General features: G+C 30.5%; 1 protein-coding gene across 1 annotated transcript; it reads left to right on the top strand.

Moving 5' to 3' along the window:
* Positions 1–339: 339 nt before the first annotated feature.
* Positions 340–23,130, top strand: LOC145075735 (putative indole-3-pyruvate monooxygenase YUCCA11). Its single transcript, XM_079021866.1, has 7 exons — positions 340–957; positions 1,109–1,342; positions 1,433–1,555; positions 1,636–1,805; positions 21,051–21,626; positions 21,729–21,963; positions 22,870–23,130. The coding sequence occupies exons 1-7, from the start codon at positions 340–342 to the stop codon at positions 23,128–23,130; spliced, it is 2,217 nt and encodes a 738-aa protein (XP_078877992.1).
* Positions 23,131–24,861: the final 1,731 nt, after the last annotated feature.

Below are 24,861 nucleotides of genomic sequence, written 5' to 3' on the forward strand. Positions count from 1 at the left end.
GTCGGTATTGGGCTCATTGACCGACCCGGGTACACCATTAGTATGAACACATAGATTTCTGTTGAATGAAGTTTTTAACGTTAAATAATCTTCTCAAAGCTTGTTTTCAATAAAGCGGGGACAAATTCGATGAGTGATGCAATTTCATTCACGTATTTAAGAACAATATGAACAAAATAATTTCAAAGTAACGGTTCCTTGGATCAAGGAAAATTAGTCTGGTTTGTCTGTTCATCGTATTCCTATATAAAGAGTTATAATTGCATGGTCTACTTCATCATCCATTCATCCGTACAATCATCAGAACAAAATTAACCACACTTAAGAGCTTGAATAAAGATGATGAAGCATGAAACCGTTGTTCTGATAGTAGGAGCAGGACCTGCGGGACTTGCAACATCTGCATGTCTCAATCTTCTCTCTATTCCAAATGTCATTTTGGAAAGGGATGATTGTTATGCATCTTTATGGCAAAAGAAGGCTTACGATTGTTTGAAGCTTCACTTAGCTAAAAACTTTTGTGAACTCCCTCACATGCCATTTCCAGTTTCAGCACCCACATTTGTACCCAAATATACGTTTGTTCAATACTTACATAAGTATGTTACTGAATTCAATGTGGATCCATTGTACAATCGTAATGTCGAGAGTGCATGGTATGACAGGGTTACAAAGAGATGGGTTGTTAAAGCCAAAAATGGGGTTTCAGGTCTTGTGGAAGAGTATGTCGGAGAGTTTCTTGTGGTGGCAACAGGTGAAAACAGTGAAGGATATATCCCTAGTGTTAATGGTTTAGATAGCTTCACAGGGTCAATCATACACTCTAGTGAATATGAAAATGGAAAGAAATTTGGATACAAAAATGTGCTTGTTGTTGGTGCTGGAAATTCTGGCATGGAAATCGCTTATGATTTGTTCAACTGGGGTGCCCAAACGTCGATTGTTGTTCGTAGCCCTGTAAGTACTTTCTCTTTTTTCCATGTTATCTTACGTTCATTCATCTAAAGGTTCTCCCACTCGGTGTTTGAATATGCACTTGTGATATACTATAATTGGATTTTAAAATGCATTAATTTCATGTATTTTTAATGGTTTATTGTTGTGACAGGTACATGTCCTTACAAAGGAGCTAGTGCAACTCGGGATGTATTTACTGAAATATCTTTCGTGTAGTTTTGTGGATAAAATTGTTTTAATGTTTAGTAAGTTGTTGTATGGAGATCTTTGTAAACATGGAATACATAGGCCAACAAAAGGGCCATTTTATCTTAAACGTGAAACTGGAAGATCACCCGTTATTGATGTTGGAACAGTTGCAAGGATCAAAACGAGAGACATTGAGGTAAACCTTGTTATATATCTTCTTTTAATATCAAATTCATAACAGTTTAAACAATGACTAACTTTTATGATATGTTCTTTGTGTCATAAGGTGATGAAGTCAATTGAAGAGATAAAAGGTGATCAAATCAAGTTTTCAAATGGTCAAGAGAAACGATTTGATGCCATAGTCTTTGCTACTGGTTTTACAAGCAATGTGAGGAAATGGCTTAAGGTATATATCTAATGTGATTAGATTTATATTTACTTACGATTTTGTTTATGGTTAATCCAAATTTTTTTGGTTTGATTTAGCATGATGGAGGGTTGTTTAATGAAAAAGGAATGCCACATCTTAAGAGCCCGAATCGTTGGAAAGGGGAACATGGTCTTTACTGTGTAGGATTTGCAAGTGCTGGATTGTTCGGTATTTCAAATGATGCAAAGAATATTGCTAATGATATCTCCCAAATTGCTAAAAAGAAGTAAGCATTTATCAGGAGAACGAAGCTTTAAATGTATATTTGTATTGGACAATGTACTAATTTAATGATTTAGTACTGAACCAAATGTTTACTTTCTTTTACGACGTATTAATATTATAGGGTAATTTTGTTGATTATGTCTTTATGGAAAGTTACGTAATTTATTTCTATATTTTTATGAAATTTATAAAAAAGAAATGCAAATATCCTTTAATGCAAAATTTGAATTTGAATTTTTTTTGGAAACAAAGAAATATATTAAAGCAAAAAGCAACCCGGGGAGCTGGAAACTACAACCGGGTTGAAAAACAAACAAAATACAAAGAACAAAATTAAATATGGTTTAGGCCAAGCAACACCATTCAGCCCACTCACAATTAGGGGCGTTCAAAAATATCCTTATTCGAAATACGATTAGAAAAATCCGGAATCCGAAACAAAATTATCCGAAAATTCGGATATCCGATTTTTCGGATTCGGATACGGATAATAGCTTTAAGAATTTTCGGATATATCCGAAATCCAATATATATATATATATATATATATATATATATATATATATATATATATATATATATATATATATATATATATATGATTTTTTTTGTTTTTGATTTCTATATTTTTGCAATTATTTAAATGTAATAGGTTGCTACTTATATTTTAGTTTTCAAGCGTCCATATGCCTTTCATAATTGTATAATTTGTCATACAACAAAAACCAAGCATTCTTATCTATAATTCGAGTTTGAAGTTGGTGGTTTTGTGTTTAGCGTATATAACTCGTATCAGTTGTGCTGGAGCTAGGGCTTCATTTACATCGTCATCGGCTTGCAGGTGAAGACGATACACGTGTTCTCCTCTCCTTTGCATGACCGTTATTTGGCTCCAATCTAAGCGTCACCGCCTCTTTCAACCTAGAACACAGACTTCCCCTTTTTCTTCCGTTACCATCTGTTTCTCCACCGATTCTTCATTTTTGCTATTCTAATCCTCGAATTTCCGTTGGATTCTATTGATCCTCAAATTTGCGTCTTCTCTGCTTTTTTGTTCATTGTATCTTTATCTCCTCTTGAATCCATGAAATGAACAGTTCACGTCTCCGATGAACTCCACAAATCAATTCTTCCTAAACATTTAGGTTAGTGAAAGCAGCGGTATGAATACAAGGTTTTAGCCGATTTCCTCATTTGATTCAGCGACACCACAATCTCCAATTAACATGCTTCACGATGACGAAGACGAAGAACAACGACTACTCCAGATATATATGAAACACTTTCCCTTCAGAAGAAGCTTTCGTTTTTCTATAAACGAAATACACTTCGCTTTCCATGTTGTCTCCTACTAAAATCTCGATGTTCTTCGACATATCACTATCGATTTAGGGTTCGGCCTCTATACCATTGCCAATGTTCACTTGCAGTTTGCACAGCGGATCAGAATTAGAGCGTTCTCACAATTTCCTAATTCATGGCTTAAGTGATTGATTCCACCATAGAAACTCGCCGCCTTTCAACTCAATGAACTTTCCACATCTTCATCTCCTAATCTCCAAAAAAACATTCTCGATTCTATCTCTCGAACAGTTATGTGTATGTGGATGTGTGTGTCGGTTATGAAATGAAGTCACACAGGATTGATTTTACTTTTTTGGGGTATGTACATATAAAGCTCCTAAGAGCATCTCCACTCACTCCCATTTTTCATTATTTCCTCCATTTCTTCCCCCATTCTTCTCCAACCCTATCCCATTTATTCCCCCGGAGAAATGAATAGTATAACACAATATTTGGTGTTATACTATTCATTTCCCCCAAAATGGGGATGAACTTTGAATTGTCGATTTTAGTCCCTATTTTTTTATATTTATACATTTCTGGTTTTTTATCTACTAATTATAATTTAAATGTAATATTTAATACTTATAATATTGTGTTATATATTAATTAATTATATATTTGTTTATCAAATTCATATTAAATTTTAAATACATATTGAAATTTTAAAACACGATAACATATTTTACAAAAGCTTATAATTAAGTATTATAAAAATATTATTATTTATTTAATATTATTGTAATGAAAAAAATATAGATTATATATTTGTTAAAACCAAATTAATAGAATGGGTGTTTGACAATTTATATAAGTTTGAATAATGGAATATACTTTTTAGGGGTAAAATTGGGTAAAAAATAGAGTAGATGGTGGTGACGTAACTTAACATTAGAGCGAGAAGCCGATGAACAGTAACCTGCTCTGTCGGTTACTGTTCATAAGCACACCCCCTTTAATATATATATATATATATATATATATATATATATATATATATATATATATACTAGTAGTATACCCGCGCAATGTAGCGAGCGTCCTATAGGGACTATGAATAGTTTTTTTTTGGTAACTAATTTGGTTTTAGCCAATAGTTTTTGTTACGGTTATTAAGATTTAGGATTTATAGTTTATACCAATTTCTATTTGTGTTCTAATGGCCTGATTGTCATTAAACCTAATCGTGGAGTGAGTTCTCGTAATTAAACCTAATCGTTAGTTTAAGGTGAGCAACTATTTGTCTATTTATATTTGTTTAACAACTCAATGGTTAAGTTTAATGGTCGAGGGTTGAAAGTATGAAAAAAGATTTTAGGGTATCAAACAAAACACTGTAACGAAAATTGTATTAAGTACTTATTTTTAGGGTAAGTTAATATATTGAATGATTAACCATTATTATAAATGGTTTACTCTTGACGAGAACTTTTCTTAAAATGTATATTTTGCTTCCAAAAAATAAGCTTACATGAGCAACACATTATATTATAATATTTTTATAATATTAAGATTAATTATTATTCTTTGTATTGGATATTATCTTTTTATTATATCCTTTAAAAACTATAAATAAAAAATAAATATTAATTACTTTTATATATATGTATATATATATTAATTATTATTAACAAAATAAAGTGTAAAAAAAAGACATTGACATGAAATATTTTGGGTTTCATGAGTTTATTTCTATATATTATTGAATGAGTATAATATTATGTTTTTAAATGGCAAGTTTTATGATATTTTATTATCAAAAATAAACTACAAAGAGAATTTGAAAATTCAAAAGAAAATAATAATTAATAAGCATCGTGTAAATGAAAGGACCAATTTCCTATTAGTCTTTATTATTTTATTGTATTTTTTCGAGATCTTATATATCAAAACTTATTATGAACTCACATTAATAAGTTTAAGTGTAAAGTATGAAAAAGTTTTTCCCTATACATTTCATCCTCATCTTCATTATTTTAAATAACTATTGTTCCATCATGAACACCTTTAAATTTTCTATTTTTATGTATAATATACATTTCTTTTTTAAAAAAAAAAATTAGATTTAATCCCTACTCTTTCACATTACTTAGTGGTTTGTTATAAATTTATTGTTTTTGTCTTGTTAAGATGTAAGTTACACATATTTTTTATTTTCAAATAAATAAATCACTTGAGACATTTATATAAAAATAAGAAATTTAACTTATAAGAAATGGAAACAATATAATCTTCACTAGGTGTAAGACCCATGTATTACATGGGTTTAATTAAAAAAAAATATAAAATTTTAATAATTTGAAAAGTTTGAATTTATAAAAAAAATGAGAAAAATTTGAATTATTAAAATTAGTGAGACTTTAATGTATTGAATACATTACATATATAAACTTTTTCTAATAAATATTTTACATATATATTACCTTAGACATTAAATGTGGAATTTTAATTTAATAAAATAAAAAATACAATAAAATGACAAGTGGAAAATAAAAATTTTAAAAATTCTAGAAAATGCCATGTGTCCAAATGAATGAGAAGAGGACATGTGGCAAAAAACCTTCATTTATTATAGTAGATTTGTTACGCTTAAAATTATAAAAAGATTCAAAAACTAAGATTGCCAAAAACATATGGTGTATGTCGACGATTAATTAACATTGTATATTATTGAAACCAATAATTTAATTACAAAAATAAATGATAAACTAAGAGGTACAAATTAGATATCTAAAAATACACAAATTATTCATTAAAACATAAAACTCTTTTTTATATCTTCTATATAATTTAAACATTCATAAACATCACAAAATACATCAAAATTCAAGGTGTGCAAAATATAATTACGTCCAATATTGGAGTTTTCCACCCAATGATGGTATTTTGAAAAAATATTTACATAAGTCTTGCTGTTTCAAAACTATTTAAAAAAGTATGGCAAATTGTGTTTTTATATGGGTCCAACTTATTTTAAAAGAAAATAAAAACTAAACAAAACCATGTTTTTTCGAAAAGATTAACTTTCATGCAGGAGAGAAGGATTTCGTCGGCGGCACTACATATGATGATGTCAGGGGTCATCACCGTGGGAGGTTATCCAAAAAAAATACAGAGGAAAAGAGCATGTGTATGATCTTCTGTGGTTCTTATTCTCTCTTACAGGCTCCTTATCGTGAGCAATGGCAGCTCCTAATAGTATGGGTTAATTTTAGTTCCTATGATCGGAATAACAATTGTTTCTTGCCATGCTAATTACAGTTTTGGTGCGTGAATTGACGGTTTCCAGCCATCAACATTTTTCCGACAGCAAAACTCTGATAAAGAAATTACAATTGCAGAATACTCATAACCAAAAAATGTTAAACAAAAACACTACGGGTTGCATCAATGGAAGGTCTAGGACTACTATAGGATTAGCACTACCAGAAGAAACATCTATCTCTTAATTTGCATTTCTATAATTCTCATACAAGTAGCATTAGGAGGTCTACAAAGAACATTCCTTCAATAAACATCACAAAACTGTCATGATTAAATGATTAATAGACGTCATATCCCAATTAAAAAAAAAGAACAAATTTCATTATGTATTAAAAAAAAAAGAACAAATTTCATTATGTATTGTACTTATTAGATACAAGCGATGATGGCATCTCTAGAGAGTGTCTTCTTGTTTTTTATGCACTGATCAGTAGTAATCAAGGAAGAGGGAGATGGAGGGATTTGTGGTCTGGTTTAACAATAAAAATGATGAATACTCTAACGATAGAGAAAACATAAGAAGGCCATGGAATAAGAGGAAGATGAAGGGACCGGCGGTCCAGTTTCTTTACTTATTTTTGTGATATAAAAATTAAAAAATATTGGTAAACATATTGGAAACTAACATATATTGGTAATTTTCATACAAGTAGCATTAGTAGTTCTACAAAGAACATTCCTTCAATAAACATCACAAAACTGGCATGATTAAATGATTAATAGACGTTATATTTCAATTAAAAAAATAAAAAGAACAAATTTCATTATGTATTGTAACCCATTAGATGTAGGAGATGATGGCTTCTTCGGATCCCCAATGTCTTCTTGTTTTTTATGCACCGATCAGTAGTAATTAAGGAAGAGGGAGATACAGGGATTGGTGGTCCAGTTTAACAACAAAAATGATGAATACTCTGATGATGGAGAAAACATAAAACGGCGATGGAATAGGAGGAGGATAAAGGGACCACCGGTCGAGTTTCTTTACCTATTTTTGTAATATAAAACTTAAAAGATATTGGTTCAAAACTATTTCACTGTTTTTTGGTAAATATATTGGAAAATACCATATATTGGTAAATAATTTTTATGTTTACTATGATTTGGTAAAAAGAACTCGACGGAATCATGTATTTGAAACTACTAAAAAAAACTCGACGAAATCATCTTGTATAATGGTGGAGGTGGTGGCCGACAATGGTGGTGGTTGTGGAGGTTATCGGTTGAAATATATTAGGGATTCAAGAGCGTGGAAAGAGTTTGTAAAGAGATATTAGGGTTAGAAGGTTTGAGAGTATGGATGAATGAGGTTTAGGGTTAATAAAATACTTTCATGGATTATATAGTGTGTTGTATAAGTTTTTGATTGGCCAAATGTCTTTCATATAGATCAACATTATCTTTTAACCATAACCATTTTTAATCATAACCATCAAATATAATCTAATGGTTAAAAATCTACCTGCTTGTTTTAAGACTTTAGTCTTATAATTTAAAGGACCCCACAATATATATATATATATATATATATATATATATATATATATATATATATATATATATATAGAGAGAGAGAGAGAGAGAGAGAGAGAGATTATAAAGTAGTATATATTAATGAAAACACTTTACCGAAAATTGTATTAAATACTTATTTTTAGGGTAACTTAATATAGTGAATGATTAACGATCATTATAAATGGTTTACTCTTGACGAGAACTTTCCTTTAAAGGTATAATTTGCTTTCAAAAAATAAGCTTACATGAGCAACACATTATATTATAATATTTTTATAGTAATAAGATTTATTATTATTCTTTGTATTGGATACTATTATTTTTTATATCCTTTAAAAGCTATAAATAAAAAAGAAATATTAATTACTTTTATATATATTATAATTATTATCAACAAAAAAATTGTAAAAAGACATTAACATGAAAATATTTTAGGTTTCATGAGTTTGTTTCTATTATACCCCCAAACCGAAACAGTAAAAATGTTCGGGGGCGAAGGATGTCATGTGCAGTATCACAACAAATGTATAATAGTAATCAAAGTAAACAACAACCAATACATTGATAAAACAATATTTACATTGTGTTCAAACATTGTTTGTATGACACCAAAAGTGTATAGCAAAAGTATAAAAGATGCGACTCTATAAAGCTCCGTCTTCTCGAAAACCTGTGGGTGTACCTGTCTACTGGTTCCCTGAGAATACAAGTGATTTTGAAAGTGTATCAACAATTAAGTTGGTGAGTTCATAAGTATTTTGTTTTATAAGTCTTTCTTGAAATCATGTAAATGATAGGGAGTTCTCCCAGAAAATCCTATATTTTTCTGTAGTGAATGTAATGTAGTCTTAGGCCTTAAGACCAAAAAGTATGTATATTAGTGTACGCTGTAATAGTGTACTGGCAGTTTTATTAGTGAATGAAACCATATGAGTAATTATTTTCTCAAAAATGTACTGAAACTAGAAAAGCGGTATATCCTAGTCATGTTTGTATGAAACACCTTTTGTATATGTGCCTGGAATTCACCAGTTGTAGTGTGAAATAGTGTAATGCAGTCTTATTATTAAAATAAAACCCTTGAAGTAGTGTTAGCCCCTTAAACAATGGTTTAGTTGATACTATTGTGGTTTTCTTATAACCATGCTAAAATGACTAGTGGCCTCCACGACATTCTTCAGGTGTCGGAATGTTATGACATTTGTCACCCCAGGCCTACCGGCCTAACTGTAGCTAACAGTTAAGGTGCGGGATTGTCAGTCCCGTATAGATCTATACACAAATTCACGCTCTCCCTCAAGAAGACTCTAGTTATAATTTATAGGACTTTAACATGTACTCTAGTGGGTACAATGAAGTAGTGCTTCACAATCCTGTATTAGCTAGTTTACGTATAGTGTTATAGTGTTCTCTTGTACTTTAAAATGTATGTATTACCATGTAGTAGTGTAATTATAATGTAAAATAATTATACTTAAATAATTATTATAGTAGTGTATCCATGAAATAGTGAAATAGCGTGTATGTTCTATAAACCATACCTGCTATAGTTTATATAGTTATTTCTTGTATAGTGTTTTGAACTTAGTAGAATAGCGTAGTGCTTCCCAAACTATACCTATTATAGTTTGTATGTATGTTCTTGTAACAATTCTTAAATTTAGAAAGTAGTGTAGTGTTCTCCAAACTATACCTATTATAGTTTATATGTATGTTATGTTTGTAATGAAAATATTTCTGAAAAATTCTCCTTTGCTCAGCATGTTACAAAGGTTTAAAGTTTTATAGTCATATATATAGGGCATATATAATTGAAATTAAAAATACAGTCGGACAAGTGAATTTTCCATAAGCCCAAAACCAAACAAGGAACATGAGTTAAGGCGAAAACACCAATCATAAGCCTGTTGAATCTCATATATATATATATATATATATATATATATATATATATATATATATATATATATATATATATATATAGAAAGAGAGAGAGCTAGGTTCCAATGTGGATTGATATCTATTGTATGAACGTGTGGACAATGCTATTATATGAGAATGACAAAGAAAATATATTGTTTGATAATATGAATACGTTTAATCTTACATAACTACTGTTATTATCATACATTCTCACTAATTAAATCATATATAATGTTATTATAGACTTATTATTATTATTCTCATTCTGTCATAATATTTATTGTGTCGTATTCTGTAAGACTGAAAATGAGTGAAAAACAATGTGTGAGAACAAAAATGAATAAGAATTAGTGAGAATGCAAGAAAATGACGATAGTTGTGTGAGGTTGAACGTATTCACATTACTAAACAACTTATTCTCTTAGTAATTCTCATAGAATAGCACTATCCACACATCCGCACAATAGTTGTCCATCCACATTATAACCTAGCCATATATATATATATATATATATATATATATATATATATATATATATATATATATATATATATATATATATATATATATATATATATATGATGTTTTGGTAAAAACAATAGTTGAAAACAGTTGAAATAATTTGAAACGTCTGAAATAGTTAGAAAGTCTTTGGATGTTAACACAAATTTTAATTGTATTATACTTGTATTCCCCCCCCCCCCTCCCCCGCCCCCCTAAAAACTTGGAAAAATAGTGAAAACGTAGAGGTATGAACTCACCTCGAATGTAAGTTCGTGTTTGGATGCGAAGTGGTAGCGATGATCCACGGGTTAGAACCCGCGTACATTGTCGTGTCCTAATAATAATTATACATGATATCGTATTTAAATTAATAAGATATTAATTTAAATAAACTAAATAATAAATTAAGTGTTAGAAAACACTTAATTATGTAAGAAATACTTACAAAAAGTGTTAGGAATTAATTGAGGAGGTTTCTTGGCGTTTTCGGTGTTTTTGGGGGTTTTCGGAGTGATATGAATGTTTGGTAGTGTTCTTGGTGTTCTTGAGGAAAACTTGAAGATTTGAATATTGTTCTTGGTGTTCTTGGTGGAATTATGAAGATCTAGGCAATATTCTATGAAGATATGAAGGTTTGCGGCCTAAAAGTTGATAAATGAATTGTGTTTACGGTTGAAACTATATATATATATATATATATATATATATATATATATATATATATATATAGAAGGGGTTTACGGTCCTTAATGGGCCTTAAGAAGGTGTTTTCGGTCCTATATTATGGGCCTTAAGGTGTTTTCGGCCTTATAGTCAACAAAGGAGTGTTTTCGATTTTTGGTCAAAAAGGTAAGGGTTTTCGGTTTTGCTTTATTCTAAGGGGGTTTTCAGTTTTGGCTTTAGGGTTTGATTCCCAAAACTGAAATCTACATATATATACATGATATACTATGATTTTAAGTTAGGTATTAAGCTTGTACTAGCTTACTTAACATGGTTTTCCATACATATACTTACATGTAAGTTAAATAAGCATGCATTCTAGGCTTTCACAGTTGTATGGTCTCAATTTATGTTGTGAATTCATTTATACTTGGTTAATATTTAGGCTTTTATTTGAACAAGTTTTGCCTTACATTGAGTCGAAACAACGGGTTGTTACAGTTTCTATATATTATTGAATGAGTATAATATTAAGTTTTTAAATGATAAGTTTTATGACATTTTATTATAAAAAATAAACTATAAAGAGAATTAGAAAATTTAAAAAAAATAATAATAATAACCAACATGTAAATGAAGTGACCAATTTCCTATGATTCTTTATTATTTTATTGTCTTTTTTTCGAGATCTTATATATCAAAACTTATAATGAACTCACATTAATAATTTTGAAGTGTAACTTTTGGAAAACCGTTTCCCTATACATTTCATCCTCAACTTCACTATTTTAAATAACTATTTTTCCATCATGAACACATTTACATTTTCTATTATCTATGTATAATAGCCATTTATTTTAATATTTTTCAGATTTAATCACTACTCTCTATCTAAACACATTACGTAGTGGTTTGTTATAAATTTATTATTTTTGTCTTGTTAAGATGTATGTTACTCATATATTTTTTATTTAAAAATAAATAACATCACTTGAAACATTTAAATAAAAATAAGATATTTAACTAATAAGAAGTGGAAACAATATAATCTTCATTTGTTACGCTTAAAAATATAAAAAAGTTCAAAAACTAAGATTGCCAAAAACACATGGTGTTTGTCCACGGTTAATTAACATGGTGTATCATTGAAACATATAATTTAATGACAACATAAATGATAAACTAAGAGTTAAAAATTAGATATCTTAAAATACACAAACTACTCATTAAAACATAAAACTCTTTTTATATCTTTTATATAATTTAAACATTCATAAATATCACACAATACATCAAAATTTCTGATGTGCAAAAAATCATTATGTCCACTGTTGGAGTTTTCTACCTAAGGATGGTATTTTCAAAAAAATATTTACATAAGTATCATTATTTCATAACTATTTAGAAATGTATTGCAATGAGTGTTTTTATGTGGGTCCAACTTATTTTATAAGAAAATAAAAACTAAACAAAATCACGTCTTTTCGAAAAGAATAACTTTGACGCAGGAGAGAAGCGTTTCATCGGCGACCCTACATATGATGATCATGATGATCAAAGGGGTCATCATTGTGGGAGGTTATCCAGAAAAAACATAGAGGAAAAGAACATGCATATGATCATCTGTGGTTCCTGTTCTCTCTTACAGGTTCCTTATCGTAAGCAATGACAGCTCCAAATAGTATGGGTTTATTTTAGTTCCTATGATCGGAATAGCAATTGTTCTTGTCACTAATTACAGTTTTGGTGCGTGAATTAATAGTTTCCGGCCATCAACACTTTTCCGACAGCAAAACTCTGATAAAAAAAATTAAAATTGAAAAATACTCATAACCAAGAAACGCTAAACAAAAACACTACCGGTTGCATTGATGGATGGCCTAGGAAGACATCAAGATTAGCATTACGAGAAGAAACATCCATCTCTTAATTTGCAATTCTATAATTCTCATACAAGTAGCATTAGGAGTTCTACAAAAAACATTCCTTCAATAAACATCACAAAAGTGGCATGATTAAATGATTAATAGACGTCATATTCCAATTAAAAAAATAAAAAGAACAAATTTCTTTAAGTATTGTAACCCATTAGATGCAGGCGATGATGGCTTCTCTGGTGTCTTCTTGTTTTTTATGCACCGATCAATAGTAATCAAGGAAGAGGGAGATGCAGGGACTGGTGGTCAAGTTTAACAACAAAAATGATGAATACTCTGATGATAGAGAAAACATAAAACGGCGATGGAATAGGAGGAAGATAAAGGGACCAGCGGTCCAGTTTTTTTACCTATTTTTGTAATATAAAAATTAAAAAATATTGGTTCAAAACTATTTCACTGTTTTTTGGTAAATATATTGGAAACTACCATATATTGGTAAATAATTTTTATGTTTACTGTGATTTGGTAAAAAGAACTCGACAGAATCATGTATTTGAAATTACTACAAATAAAAAAAAATCAACACATAATCTTTATACTTTAACCACAATCATATACTTTAAACTGAGAATGAAAACATTACAAAAACAACACTTTTAAAAACTAATACTAAATCTACTAACAATCCTTGAACCTGAAATTGAAAGTTCCATAAACCTTTATTATATGGAACATATCTGCAACAAAACCAAAAAATAAGATTCGTGTGAGATATAAATTAGTGTTTAGTTGTATCCCATTGATTTTTCAACTACAAAAAACAGATCTAGTAAATCAGTATATGAATGTAACAAATCATTGTATTTTCTAATATATATTTTTACTTTCGTGTTTCTTATAGATCTAGACAGAAAAAGGAAATTAAGAGAGCAACCATGGATATATCAGGTTGTGGCAGTAGTGGTGGCTGCTGTAGACGATGCGAAGGTGATGGTGGTGGCGGAGATTAGGTGACTGTGGTGGTGGCTCTTGGTGGTTGAAGGTAGTTTCATGAGGGTGAGGCTCTTCGTAGTTTTGGATCGTCTTGTATAGTGGTGGAGGTGGTGGCCGACAATGGTGGTGGCTGTGGAGGTTGTCTGTTGAAAGATATTAGGGTTTAGAAGGTTTGAGAGTATGGTTGAATGAGGACTATGGTTAGTAAAATAATTTCATGAATTATATAGTGTGTTGTATATGTTCTTGATTGGCTAAATGTCTTTTCACATGGATCACCATTATCTTATGAACATAACCATTTTTAATCATAACCATCAAATATAATCTAATGGTCAAAAATCTACCTCCTTGTTTTAAGACTTTAGTCTTAAATTTGATGGACCCCACAATATACATATATATATATATATATATATATATATATATATATATATATATATATATATATATATATAAAGAGAGAGAGAGAGAGAGAGAGCGCTAGGTTCAAATGTTTTCTAGTAACTATTGTGCTCCTAAATGCACCAATCACAGATTAGCAAATAATTAAATAATTAATTAAATCAAAAAGGGTATTTTTGGTTTTTTACATTTGCAATTAAGGAAACAAAATAAATATATGTTGACCTAATATACATTCTTTATAACCATCAACATTCCTTTGTATCCCTCATCTTGCCACAGTCGTATCTTCTTCTTCCTCCCTCTCCTTCGTCGACTTCGTATTCCATCACCGAAATCGGTCTATAGCTGTCGCCGTACACCAACATCATAGCCTTGGTATGTTCTCGAACTGAATTACTAATTTTAAACCTAATTTCTGATTTTACAATCAAATTTCTTTTGAGAATGGTTAAAAATGAGTGATGAACAATTTGATCTTCGTCCATTTTTTCTTTATCACCGATCCTAAACCACATATCTTACAACATCAAGATAGATTCTTTAGTTACAACTAAATGAATATATATATATATATATATATATATATATATATATATATATATATATATATATATATATATATATATATAATTGATGTTGCACTCGTCCACATACGGTAAGATGGAAAAGGTTAAGGCTTTTGCACGTGATATCGTCGATGCACAATACAATGTTTGTATTTATGCCGATTTCAGTACCTTCAGTTAGGGGTGGCAAATTGTGCTATCGTTTCGTGTTTCTGACACGACATGACACGACAAAGTTTTTGGTAACACGAACACGACACGACACGATGTTGTGTTTTTCTTAACTAACACGACAAACACGACACGACAGATATAACATATACTAAAAACTAGTTTATTTAATGAATAATATATCAAATATAACACGATAAACACGACAAACACGATAAAGAACTGCTAAATCGTGTCAATTTCGTGTCGAATTTCGAACACGAACACGGCACGACACGACATCGTGTTTTTTATAGCTAACACGAACACGAATTCAAATTTTAGTTTCGTCCCAATTTTGTTTCGTGTCGTGTATTTTTGTCGTGTCGTGTCATAAATTGTCACCCCTACCTTCAGTTCCTGATGCCTGATGTGGCCGATAGCATTGAGATAGATTCTTTATTTTTATTTGGTATTGAAAAACTTAAACTTTGATGTTCTCGAAGAATTTATGTTTTTTTTTTATTTTGCTTCTGATCACACTAAGCCTTTCATAGGATTTTGGCTTGTTTGATGATAATGCCTAATAAGTGTTTGTTGAAATACCTGAAAGAGAATCTAAAGAATTTAACCTTGTGATATGCATTCTGTCAGAATTACTAGCTACACATGTTTTATGTAATTGTTTAAAAAGGTAATTAATTTGTCTGTGTATTATTTTGGTCCAATTTGTGATTTTGAATTCCAATTTCTACTGTCCCTCATTATTGTATATTTGGAATCTAAAATTAGTAGTAAATACAATACTTTTTGAATGTATTCTATGTATTCTGCCATAATAAAATCTATGTATTCTGCCAGAATGTATTTTATGTATTCTGTCATATTCTATGTATTTTACTAGAATATATAAAGTGATAGTTAATTGCAAGTAACATGTTTTTAACCAATATTAGTTTATGTTGTATTTGTGATAGGAATGGCTGGAAGAATGCGTTGAAGAACTAATAGGGATAACTTGAAGAATGAATAAAGTTTAATCATACTCACAATTTAAGAATGTTGTTATTTTTTAAGAATTTTATTCATTTTTGTTGATATTCTTTTAGAAGATGTATAATTATATTAAAATGTATAAGACTTTTAGTTTGTAAGAATATTTATGAATTTGTATATAAGCTTAGATGTAAAAGAATATGTTAGAATGTTGTTATTTTACAACCTCGGATTCAAGAATTTTGTTGTTCTTCAATAATATTCTAATAGAATAAAATTCTGAAAAAACATTATTCTAGCAAAAAAATATTCTGATAGAATAAAATCGGTTATGTTAAAAAATTAAATTAGAATTAAAATTGAATTAATTAAAAAAATTACATTTTTAAAATTAGGGGAATTAATTATCCCTAAAAATCCGAAAATTTCCTTTTATAAACGTAGTTAATTGTCCAAAATACTCTTTTGGTAAAATTTGTGTGATTATATGGTACATGTTATCTCATTGTAATATCATACACTCTCAAATTATGTCCATTTATTAATTTCATCCGTTGGTCCAATCTGTGCATTCTGGCACACATAGCTAGTAAAAACAAAATAACCTAAGCATATATATATATATATATATATATATATATATATATATATATACATATATATATATATATATATATATATATATCATACATCATACATACTTATAAAGCTAGCATTTTTTCTTGAATCTCATGCATTTGAAACCCCCCTTTTTAACTTCCTCAAACCACATTCATTTGAAACCCCCTTTTTTAACTAATGCAACTCAAAAGTTTACTTAATTATGATTTAACACTCAAAAGTTTTATAACTGATATTATGTTTAATTAGCATTTAGTGAAAAGTTTACTATAAAAAGGTCAATCTTTTGGGAAGACATGCATACAAATAATATACAAATTTTAGAAAGAAAACAAACATGAAGGTTTTTGTGTTGGGTTGAGGTCTTATGACCACTTTTGGAGATATGCTATTATATTAGAGTTTTTAATTTGTAAGTTTGTTATATTAATTCGTTTTTATATTTTCTTCGTTTTTAGATTATTATAATACAGTCGTTGTATATTGTGGTTTAATCGTTAATATATTGATCATATGTTATATATGGTAATGTCGATAATATTTAATTAAATATTTTAAATATGTTTTTTTGTTTTGTAATTGTACCGTTTCAAAAAGACAATTAATTAAAACTCATACAAATGTTATATTTTCCATCTCTCTCTTTGTATCTCTCTCTCTCTCTCTCTCTCTATATATATATATATATATATATATATATATATATATATATATATATATATATATATATATATATATATATATATATATATATATATTATACTAGATGTCAAAACACTTCAACCAAAATTCATTTAAAATCTAATATTTCAAATGCTTTTTAATAATGATTATAAAAATTTCAACATGTATTACTTAATTGATTGATTAATAAAAATACTAATGTTTTGAAACTCCTAACTCTTAAACTTATATTATTTAATTTTTTAGTCAACTAAAATATTTATTTTATGTTTGGTTACTCATATTTCTTTATGTAATTAGAAAACAAGGTGTACATAGAATGACTACTTCAATTTCACATAGGAATCGATACCACTAGAGATGTATGTTGTCTTTAACCGGTAATAGGAGATCCGCATACCCTTTTTAATTATTTATATTTACGCTTTGTAATATATATTTTATATTCCTATTCACCTTAATTTTTTAGGTACAAATTAAGGAAGAGGATTCTCGGCGCACCAACATAAAGTCAAACGTACGCCTTGCAAAATATGTAATTAAAATTAAATATCATATTTACTAATCGACTTATTTTAAAACTCTTGATGACATTTATGTATAATGATATATTTTGTATGAATTCATTCTTAATTTCAATGTTTAATATTTGAAAGTTCATATATGAAACTTTGGATGTTTTGGTGTAATATAAATAGTGTAATACAAAGTTTATTAGTTCAATATTGTTTATTTATAGCTCATTCAAAACAACGTATTTCTTATTTTATCCAAAAAATATTATCGGATATAAGTAAAGTAGATTATATTAATGTTATACAAAAACTTATAATATATATTGGATATTATAAAAGTAAAAGTAAAGTTTATGAGGTATGGAGTATATTAGATAGTATCAAATATAAGTTGATGGATTTTTATGTTATTTGATAATTCAGTTAATGCCCAAAACATGACTAAAAATGTAAATTTCAACATATTTCTATTTTTTCCCATAATTATTTTAACCAGTTAAATGCATTTTTAAGCAACGCGCGAGGTTACGCCTAGTGTGTGTGTGTGTGTGTATATATATATATATATATATATATATATATATATATATATATATATATATATATATATTCAGGATCCTTTGTGAACCCATATTTTCCGACGAACCACTCTTAAAATGCAAACTTTTTTGTGTGATACTTTTTGTTTCAAAAAAGGTAACATAAAGCACAAAACCGGTCCTATAGAAGCATATTCGCAAAAAAATAATAATAATAAAATCTCAAAAAAAATATGCATATACGACAGGTGCATATGTGCATTTTTTACGAAGATGTGAATTTTTCGACTTTTTTGCACATATGCACATTTTTTTCAATATTTTTTTCGTGAATATGCTTGTATATGACTGATTTGGTGTGTTATGTCACTTTGTTTGGAAAAAAATATGACACAAAAAAGTTTGCATTTTAAGAATTGTTGGTAAGAAAATATGGGTTAGCAAAAATTCCTAACACTAAAAATATATACATTAACTTACTTATTGGGATGAAATTATACAAGAATTAGAAAAATGAAAAGTATAATTTAAAATTCCATGATGCATGTTGCAATTAGACTTTAAACTAGGTAATACGTTTGTATTATATATAAGGGTATTGTCATTGTAGCCCAACCAATTTATCATTTTTGTTTTAAAAGGTCCTTCATCTTTATTTTTTTACATCTAAGGGGCGTCAACTTGTGTTTTACCGGTTAATTTGGGTAATGAATCTATTATAACCGGTTAAGTATGCTAAATAGGATAGAAACTCGTAAGCCTCGTCACTTCTACAAAACATACATCAAAATCAAAATGGGTCTTTGAAAATTCCACTTTACACACTTTCTTCTCCGTCGTCTTGTTTTTTTAATTATAGAAAATAATGTCCCTTCGCAGATGAATCCTAATTTCCAACATCAAGTTAGCATATAACATGTTCTGGCGACCAGACGACACCTTCAATTGTGAGTTAAAGGAGTTTCTTGACCGAAAAGTGGCGCTCAACACCATTCAGATGGATGGTGTTTACTCTTTTGATGTAGTTGACAGCGCCACCAGTCTCCTCAACCGGATTTATTGATGCTCCCCCGCCAGAAAACGAATTTTAACATCAACCCGAAGCTGGAGTCTTGGAACTCAAAAAAACACTAAGCAATACCAATATCGTCTTGGTATTAATCTTCTTCCACTAATCACTCATTTCTTTGCTAAAAGCGCCATCTATGACATGTTCTGTTGTCGTCTCACTGGATTAATCAAAGGCATGGTGGTTTAAGTAAACTACATGCGGTCACCAGAATACCTATATCCTTGTGCTTACGAAGATGGATGGGAAGCTATGAAATGAGTGTTTGCTTAATTCAAGATATGGTGCAGGGGGTATTTTTGGAACCTTACCTTTTATTAAGTTTATTTCCCAGTTTTAGAGTAAGACCAGTATACTATTTTATTTAGTATATATAGATGCAATCGTTGTTTTTTATTTATTATATATTAGGTGTGAAACCCATGTATTAAATGAGTTTATTTAAAGAAAAACTAAATACAAAATTCTAAACATTTGAGAAATTTGAATTTATAAGAAAAGTGAGAAAATATTAAATTATAAAAATTAAAGTGTTTTGTTTTATCTTTTATATTTAAACAAATAATTTAGATAAATAAATAAAGAAAATTAATAAATCTTTAATTTAGTAATTTTAAAATTAGAAGGAAATTTTATTAATGAAATTTATATGCATTTATTATTGCATTTAAATACTATCTACAATTTAATAAAATAAAAAACCATAAAATGGCATGTGAAATAAAAATTAATTTAAAATAACCATAAAATTACATGTGACAAAATAAATGAGAATATAACATATGTCAAAAAGATTTTATTTATTAGGAAAGGTAGATAGATAGATAGATAGATATAATCATTACTTTGTAAAATTATTCAGAATCAGTTTTTAATAAGAAGTCTTACTTTTGGCAGCAAGTAATTATATTTCCTCTGTTTTATGTTATTCCTAAGTTCTTATTCCCCCTATGTTCGTCCCCTTCTTCTACACTTCCTATTTATATGTTTCTTTTACCTTGGTCAACAAGGTGTAGATTACAGTGGGGTACATTCAAGATCATGGCATTTAAGTACTTCGACGGTGATAATATCCTCACGAAATTATCTCATAAATATTGGAAATTGGGTGGGCATTCATCAACCTGTAATCTTTGCTAATATATATGGTCCACAAGCAGTAAAGGATAAATCCAGAATTTGGAATGAGTTAAAAGAAATCATAGAAGCTAACGAAGGAGTCTGGGTGCTCATGGGGGATTTTAATGATGTCCGAAGACCAGAAGAACAATTTAACTCCAACTTCTGTCACCGTACAACTCGCGACTTTAATGATTCCATCAAGGAAGTCGGACTAATCGATCCTAAAATGGGTGGATTCCACTTCACGTGCTACCGTGATGAAGATTTGAAGCTTAGTAAGTTGGGTCGATTTCTTCTTTGCCCCAAGTTTCTTGACTTCTCCCCCACAGCTACTGTCACTGCTCTCCCTCGGGAATTATCTGATCATTGTCCGATCCTATTATCCAGTTCCACACCTGACTTTGGTCCACCCCCATTCTGACTTTTCAATTCATGGCTGTTACGAGATGGATTTGAGAAGGCTTTTATCTCTTACTGGAACAACTTCAGGGGAGACGGAACACCTGACCAATACCTACTAGCCAAATTGAAACATGTGAAGAAAGGATTAAAGAAATGGAGAGTTGTTGATCATCCCAAAGAGGAACTGGAACTACGTAAACACAAGGAGGTGATGGACAAATTAGACCTTGTGACTGAGATACGATCACTAACTACTGCAGAAAGAGAAAAAAGGCGAGATAGTTTCAAGAGGGTATCCGAGCTGGAGAAATACAAGGTACTGGATATTAAACAAAAATCCAGGATCAAGTGGGCGGTGGATGGTGATGAAAACATGCGGTTCTTCCATGGATATGTTAATAATAATAATCGAAAAAATCGGATTGAGGGACTTATGATCAATGGTAGCTGGTGCACTGATCCGGGGGTGATAAAAGCAGAATCATTCAGTTTTTTTGCTGAGAAATTTAAGGAGAAATGGCCTTCTAGACCCAAGCTGGTGAGCCGTCACTTTAAAAGCATTCTACCGACAGAAAACATAATGCTCGAAACCCCTTTTACCCTGGAGGAAATCAAAGAAGCAGTATGGGCGTGCCGAAATGAGAAGGCCCCGAGACCCGATGGGTTCTCGTTTAAATTTTTTTAAAAATATTGGGATGTGTTACTTGGGGACATTGCTGCAGTGGTGAAACATTTTGAAAAATATGGGATAATTGACAATGCCAGCAACTCATCATTTATCTCCCTAATTCCTAAAGTTAAAGACCCCATTGTGCTAAGTGACTTTCGCCCCATCAGCCTAATTGGCTCGATATACAAGATCATTGCGAAAATTCTTGCACATCGAATCAAGAAGGTGTTGGGGTCCTGCATTGACGAGGTACAATCTGCATATGTGTCGGGAAGGAATATACTAGATGGTCCTCTAGTGGTTAATGAAATTTGTTCGTGGGCAAAAACTGTAAAAAAAGAAGATACTATTATTCAAAGTCGACTTTAACAAAGCATTTGACTTTATAAACTGGGAATTTTTAGACTCAAACATGTAATCAATGGGGTTTGGAGTCAAGCGGAGGAAGTGGATTCTCGGTTGTTTGACATCAGCAAAATCTTCGCTTCTTATCAATTGATGTCCGACTGAGGAATTCTGCATCTCCAAGGGAGTAAGACAAGGAGATCCATTATCCCCATTCCTCTTTATAATAGCCATGGAGGGGTTGAGTGTGGCGATGAGAGCGGCCTGCGAAAGAGGGGTCTTCCAAGGACTGCAAATCCCTAATGGAGGACCGGTAATCTCGCATTTACTATATGCAGATGATGCACTATTCCTTGGTGAGTGGTCCGAACACAACATCAAAAATCTCGCCAGGATTCTCCACTGCTTTCATGTCTCCGCAGGTCTTAGAGTCAACTTTAACAAGTCTAGGGTATTTGGAGTGGGGGTAAGCATGCAAGAAGTTACAAGATATGCCAGACCTTTAGGATGCGAACCGTACAAACTACCATTCAATTATTTAAGGGTCCCAGTTGGGGCAAACATGAAGCATATCAAAAACTGGAAACCGGTAATTGAAAGATTTCAAAATGGAATTCTAAAACACTCTCATTTGGAGGCCGTTTAACTTTGGTACAATCGGTTCTTGGGAACATGCCGAGCTACTTCATGTCATTATTTGTGGCGCCTCAAGGGGTGATCGACAAACTAGAAGGTATCCGAAAGAAGTTTTTATGGGGGAGTTCGGAGGGTATCATAAAAATCCACTGGGCCTCTTGGGACATGGTTACTGCACCCAAAGAAGCTGGCGGGGTTGGAATAGGAACCATTAAATCCTTAAATGTGTCTCTTATAGTGAAATGGTGGTGAAAGCTAAAGGTGAGTCCATCAACCACTTGGGCAGCTGCAATCACAGGTCTGCATGCTCTTAATTCGAATCTGGAGGGTTACTATGCTAATAATAAACTACCTGGAGTTTGGAAGAATATAGCAGGGGTAAGAAAGGAATTGATGAAAAAAGAAATTGCAATTGAACGGATATTGAAGAAACAACCATACGGACATGAAAACTTTTGGACCTACAGTCTCACTTCTGATGGGAGTTTTACTATCAAAGCTCTTCGGAAAGTCTAGGAATCCTACCCTACTATCCCTATCGGGCGCTTCGAATGGACGACTGATATCCCCATCAAGGTGGTGTGTTTTGTATGGAGGGCACACATGGGTAAGATTCCTACAGCACTGGCTCTATCCAAGAGAGGGGTAAATCTGGAAAATATTTTTTGCAGTCTCTGTGGCGACATACAAGAATGCGCAGATCATGCTCTGGTTCGCTGTCAGTATGCTAGAACAGTGTGGGAACTGATTTTCAAATGGTGTGGGATTCCAACATTCAATCTCCTATCGGTGTGTGACGTAATAGACTATGCAACCAAATGCTTCGATTGCCCGCTATGGAGGAAACTACTACTCGGGATTTGCTATGGATCCCTCTGGAATATTTGGAAAGCACAGAATGTCAGAGTTTTTAAAAGGCAGTGGTTGCCTTCCGTCAAATGTGCAGATATCATACAGTCCACTACATTTCTTTGGATAAAAAAAATAGGGGGAAAAACTCTAGCTTGGATTGGAAAGATTGGTGCAGTAGTCCATTCCGTTGATTATAGTTCTTGTTACATGGTCACTTGTTATTCATTTTTGTTCTGTCTTGGTTTTTCCTTTGTAAACTCTTTATGCGACCTCTAGTCTCTTGCTAGAGGCTTGCCTTTTTATATATCTATTTGCCGGTTCCAAAAAAAATTAGCAAATTAAAAAATAAGGATATTTTAAAACATAAAAATCAAGTTTACATCTTTAGGATATTTTAAAAAAAGATCAAGGAACCTTTAAAAGAATGTGATAGTTTGTTGGGTCAAAGTGATATTTTCCTGGTATATAATCACTAGTTTTGAGTTCCCTACTTTCTTTATCTATATATAGTTTGGACAAATTTTCTAGAGTTATTTTTTATAACCCGAATGAGAAGAACATTTATGTCTTTTTACATACTTAGCCTAACAGGTGAACAATTTTTTGTAGTGGGCAACATTTTCGGATGCTGAATGCCGAGTTATGTCTTCAAATGATTTAAAGAAGAGAATTTTCTATGGAGGAGTGGATCACAGTTTGTGTAAAAATGTTTTTATTTATTTATTTATTTTATTTTTTGTCAAGTTGAGCGTAAACTATAATTTTAATCTCATGTGATTTCGAATTTGGAAATTCTTATCGAAATATCATGCATATGATTCTACATATACACAAATGCATTATCTTTCCACTATTAAGAAATTAGAATATGAAACCCTCAAAAAACCAATGACAAGTTTGCCACTAATTAGCAACATATCTTATTTTTTATAAAAAAATCTCTGTAACAATTATTTATTTTTCATTTGCTAAGCATTTCCACATCGCAATCAATAAAAGAAGGGAAATGATTCGTACATAACAATTTTTTTCCATACACAACAATTTGTGCATTAAAGTATTGTATTTTACAACCCCATAAAACAGGAATTGTTGTGTATGGATAAAAATTGTTGTGTACGAATCACTTTCCATATAAGAAACCCAATTAAAAAAAACAAAGTTTCTTATTGATAAAGACGTGGTATAACTAATTAACTATAACAACATATTCTTCATTAAATACCTGGACTTTTTTTTCTATAAATTTTAATTAACCTTAATTTGTATTTTTTTTCAAGGTAAGAACTAATCTAGTGCTTCCAAGGTGATAACAATGAAAATGTGAATATTCTAAGTCATATTTTGATGACATACTCATCTTACAACTTTGAAATCGGTTATTGTCAGGTAATA

The sequence above is a fragment of the Lactuca serriola genome, chromosome 9, assembly GCF_051521515.1.
Source record: "Lactuca serriola cultivar US96UC23 chromosome 9, Lser_US96UC23_V15, whole genome shotgun sequence".
Classification (NCBI taxonomy): Eukaryota; Viridiplantae; Streptophyta; class Magnoliopsida; order Asterales; family Asteraceae; genus Lactuca; species Lactuca serriola.

Excerpts from the sequence above, each read along its gene's own strand:
- LOC145075735 (XM_079021866.1), top strand. The coding sequence starts at position 340 with ATGATGAAGCATGAAACCGTTGTTCTGATAGTAGGAGCAGGACCTGCG. Across the intron at positions 1,806-21,050 it reads TCCCAAATTGCTAAAAAGAA|GGGAGACGGAACACCTGACC; the intron begins GTAAGCATTTAT and ends GAACAACTTCAG. Across the intron at positions 21,627-21,728 it reads AAGGCCCCGAGACCCGATGG|CAACTCATCATTTATCTCCC; the intron begins GTTCTCGTTTAA and ends TGACAATGCCAG.